General features: G+C 38.7%; 1 protein-coding gene across 1 annotated transcript in view; it reads left to right on the plus strand.

Annotated features, from left to right (window-relative positions):
- Positions 1 to 4,835, plus strand: part of LOC106805162 (adenosine receptor A1-like) — a 17,931-nt gene that overhangs the window by 2,040 nt on the left and 11,056 nt on the right. Inside the window, exons 3-4 of the mRNA XM_014806658.1 lie at positions 537 to 659; positions 2,703 to 2,787. Coding sequence (XP_014662144.1) covers positions 537 to 659; positions 2,703 to 2,787 — 208 coding nt within the window. The remainder of the gene's footprint in view (positions 1 to 536; positions 660 to 2,702; positions 2,788 to 4,835) is intronic.

Genomic DNA, 4,835 nt, shown 5'->3' on the forward strand with positions numbered 1-4,835 from the left:
ATGGCAATCAACATTTAACATTGTGTTCGTTAGAAAAAAAAGATGATCTATTTCGCTTTCACTCTAGAATGAAGAATTAAATAACACCAGATATTAAAATTTGAATTCTCAAATAAAAAACAAAGGGTAAGCTGCCAACACATAGCCCCTCTCATTAAAAATAAAACAAAGAACAGTTTACCAAAGAAGCACAATTAGATTATTTGACTCCACGGACTAGCAGAAAACAGTTACTTAAATAGTGTTGAAACTCGTGGATTGAAATAAAAACGCAAGTTTCCTGCCAACAATGGGCCAACCGGAATCTAATAAAGTATCACGAATAATATCAACAGTAATTCACACAAGGATTTCTATTTCTTTTCTTCCGCGTCAATAAGAGTTGCGAACCATAAATCTCCACAAAAGCCAACTTGCAACAACACAAATCTGCAGCAAAGCAAGAATCTCATCTCTTTTCTTAGTACATTTTTAATTGTACCTGCTGCAGAAATCTCAAAAATCCAGTCAGTCAAGTCTTTTCGTACGATTTTTAGCACCAGACATTTTGAGGTTCTCGTTGACATTGAGAGTAGTCAATTCACTAACTACCTGTTTCAAGAAAAGGAGAAATGCAAGGGCAGAGAATACGTGGCTGAGGGTCCATTGATAGAACGGAAGTTAATACTTGAACATGCTCCATTTTAGAGAATAGTACGTCCTCAGCAGAATGACAGAAGTAAACAGGAATTCGTGGCAATCTCTGCTGAAAGACAGCTGTGAGCAGGACAACCGGAAAAATATTCTTGCTTTTAGAATTTTGCCAATCACAGGGAGCGCCATGGCCCCAACTTCCTGCCCACCCCACTTAGCTACGCCAGGGCTATCTATACTAAATACATACTATATAAAAAATTAAGGGACTGTCATCATTCCAGTAGCTAACAAAAATCAAATCTAAATAGACGTTTGCTATCGACACAAACCGTAATTACGCGACTTGCCTGTCGTTGATACTGCACCTACCTGGGATTGTACCTATTGCACAATAACCCCCGCGAGTGTACAAACGAAAATAATCAACTGACAAAAAATTAGGTCCATCAAGAGAATCTCATTAATTATGATTAATTAATTAGACCAGCACTAAATCATCGATTTTAAAAATTACTGCTATATATAGAGCTACGGCAGACATGCGAAACACGGGAAAATGCCATATGCATAATTTACCGTTTAAGCTCACGTTTGAATGCTGGTGCGATACTTCTAACGACGACATTTAACGAGTCTGTGTTTTATCAAGGTGAAATGAATCGCACAGTGCTAAATAAGCTAATTATAGGAAAAACATAACCAGGGACTGAAATAGTAATAGGCAGTGCCCCGTATTCAGAAAACTTGTTGCCGAATAAACTTACTAACAAAATTCTGATTACTATGAAGCACTTGTATACAAGCGGAGTCTGAGTTCTGACTTCAAGTATTAAAAACGAATCATTCCGGCCACATACCGCTGACAGTCGCCAGAGTGATATTTTGCTCCGAGCTATTCTGTCTGAATTATTCCGCAACTCGCTTGCTGACTTCTGATTCGAGTAAGGCCCTTACGTTTTGTCGCCGTCCAGGATAATCGATTTTGCTAAACGTAAAAAAGGCCATCAAAAACTCCTCAATTGTGTCTACTATTTTCGTCTTTTACCGACGCCTTAATACAAGGCGCTCTGTGCGATGGCACAGACTAGACTTTTCCTTAGACGTTATGCATGGCTGAAATGAAAATGGTGTTTCATCGATTGAAACGCAATAATTATATTTTAGATATCTCATTTCTAACCACAGCTCAGGCCGCCCGACGATTCTGTTAGAACATTAACACGCACGGGTTCCAGGCTGTTCAACTTCTAGCAGAGATTCCCGCGTTGAAAAACATCTTGAAGTGATGATAACACAGAACATATCGCATTAACAATCTTGCAGATGTTGGCACGTCCTCTTCAAAGTCTAGTATGTGCGTGCATTATATACAGGAAGTGAATAAATAATAGATCATATATAAAAAACAAAAAATTTAATATAATAATAATAATAATAATAATAATAATAAGAAGAAGAAGAAGAATATAAGAATATAAGAAATATAAAGAAGAAGTACAATATAAGAATATAAGAAATATAAGAATAATAATAGAATCTATTATTATTATTCACTCCTGATTATATAAATCGCGGGCGTATAGGCCCTATGCGCACAGCGGAAATTATAAACATATTATATACTGTGAATTTCCGGAAACTCGACAAACATTGTCCCGGATAAACATCGGCAGCAGATGAAGCGAAGTCGATCAACCTACCCGCTCATTTCGAGCAGCGAATGCGCCACTTTATTTGATGTATTGAAGCACTTTCGAGCTCTCTCTAGTTTCCACCGCTTGTCTCCGCGGTAAATTACAACCTACGCTACACACCGATGGCGCAGCGTTTTCTCTTACCGCGGTATCAAACTAATTGTCACTGTTCCCAGGAACTCGCGCTGGGCGAACGAGCGATGCTCATATTGTAAGCGAATTACACGTAATCCAATCGTTGCCTGTTCGCGTATATATTTAAATACCCTATAGGCGGAGAATGGTGATAGGGGCGTGATGGGTAGTTCATATTGCACGAATGTTATTGCTGATATTGTTTGTACGCTTTCGGTTTTGTTGTTGTTGTTGCAGATATCACGGTGTCATGACGGTGCGTAAAGCAGTCAGCATGATGGTGGCTGCATGGGTTCTGGCATTCTTCATTGGACTTCTCCCCGTAATGGGATGGAATCTTGGCAGACCGCCAGCGCCAAGGCACGTATACCAAGAGCACGTATCACAACAGAAGAAACTAATATAAAATTATCTTGGAGATTATTCCCTCTTGGTGACAACTATAGTGGTCGTATAGTTTGCTTATTTTATTGTAGTACTTGCCACATTTATTTTACGAATCCGTTCACGTGACTGTCATATATGCGTAGATATTATGACAGGCTTGTGATTGTACCATTCGATACTATGTTTATAAAATGACGATCCATTGACTATCATAGGGAATCGAAAAAATTAGGCCACTCGATGATTGTACAACTCCCAGAATAAATAAGGGGTTATTAAATAGACATTCCTATCTCCAATATGTTTTCCAACATAAATAACCTAAATTATACCGATAGGCTTTCCAGCATTAATAAACTAAATTATACTCTAACTAAAATACTCTAACTCCAGTTCATACACTCATAGCAAATTCATACTAACGGTATAACTATGGTTAGGCCATAGCGTGTGGTAGCTTGTGCATGGTGTGTGGTGAAAAGAGTGTGGTAGCTACACATTATTAGTGCATGTGGGTATCGATCTGTTATTGAACTGGGTTAGGACCACTGCGTTTGAGCAGAACTGGTGTATGGTGGATTACGTGTCAAATCAGTCAAAACATATTATGTAGGTTTGCAAACTAACCACATAAATCTCACAAACCACACAGTATAAATCACATTGTACACAAACTTGCTTATTATACACAAAATATATAGTAGGTCTCAGGGGAGAGATAGTGAATATAGAAATAAGTTGTGGATATAGAAATCAGTTAACCCTAATCCTAACCCTAACCCTAATCCTAAACCTAACCCTAACCCTAACCCTATCCCTAATTCTAAAATAAAACAAAATTAGCCAAAAATAATAAAAAATAAAATAAATAAGAGACAAAATTAGCCAATAGCCAATCAGAGCCGTCCCTAGCGGATCACTTTCTCTCCCTTGTGCAAAATTCCAAAATATATGTATGTATATGTAGTATATATATCATATATATATATATATATATACATATATATATATATGATATATATATATATACGCGTTCAAAAATCTGAGCATGTTTCAATTGTATAAATATTATGGGATATCGTAGCCGGTGGCAATGGTGCAGAGCGTATCGTATATCACTACCTCGAGTGAGCACGGCGCGCATAGTAAAGCGGCAAGCATCATTTATGTACTGGTCAAGTGTTCATTAAATATAGGATCATATGCATCTCGATTCAAAATTACGTGATTTAATTGCTGCGAATGCGCTCACTCTCTGTTTGCTCGAGCGATGTGTTGTACTCATGTAGTTAATGCACCTGATCTGCCGCTATCTATGACTCGTCTTATTCGTGCACTTAATTATCATTATCATTATCGTCGTCATTATCATCGTCATCATCGTCATCATCATCTCATCGTTTGTGTCCGTTCAGTTGTTGTGTCGTCATCGTCGTCTGTTTTACTAGTATCTGTGTGTGCGTAAATGCCTAATATACACACGTGCGTGCGTGCGTGCGTGTATGAGTGCGTGTCTGTACGACGCGAATGCGTGCGCACTTGTGGATGCATGCGGCACACGATGATTGAACGTGTTCATATGTATGAACGTGATGTGTGTCGACGAACTGCATTGAAGCCGTGATCTAGGTTATACAGGATCTGATTAATCGCTTCTTATTGCGCCATTTTGACGATGATAGAGCTAGTGCATTTGTAGTAGTGAAATAGTAGGTGAATTGTAGTACCGTGGAAACGCTAGAGAGAGAGAACATACAATCGTTTAGGGACGGCCGCGATGGCTCCAGCAGACAACCGCCATACTAAGAGCGGACATATAATTAACATGTGACAGTAAGCAGTCTAAAATGGTACGAGCGCATTCACTATACCCAGAACACAGCTAAAATTGTCGACCAGCCATCATTAAGGTACCCTTAATGACGGTGCTGGCGATCTGTGCAATCGTCAAGGGGGCAACAAACATTGACAATAAACTGAGAC

The sequence above is a fragment of the Priapulus caudatus genome, unplaced genomic scaffold (genome assembly GCF_000485595.1).
Source record: "Priapulus caudatus unplaced genomic scaffold, Priapulus_caudatus-5.0.1 Scaffold103, whole genome shotgun sequence".
Classification (NCBI taxonomy): Eukaryota; Metazoa; Priapulida; class Priapulimorpha; order Priapulimorphida; family Priapulidae; genus Priapulus; species Priapulus caudatus.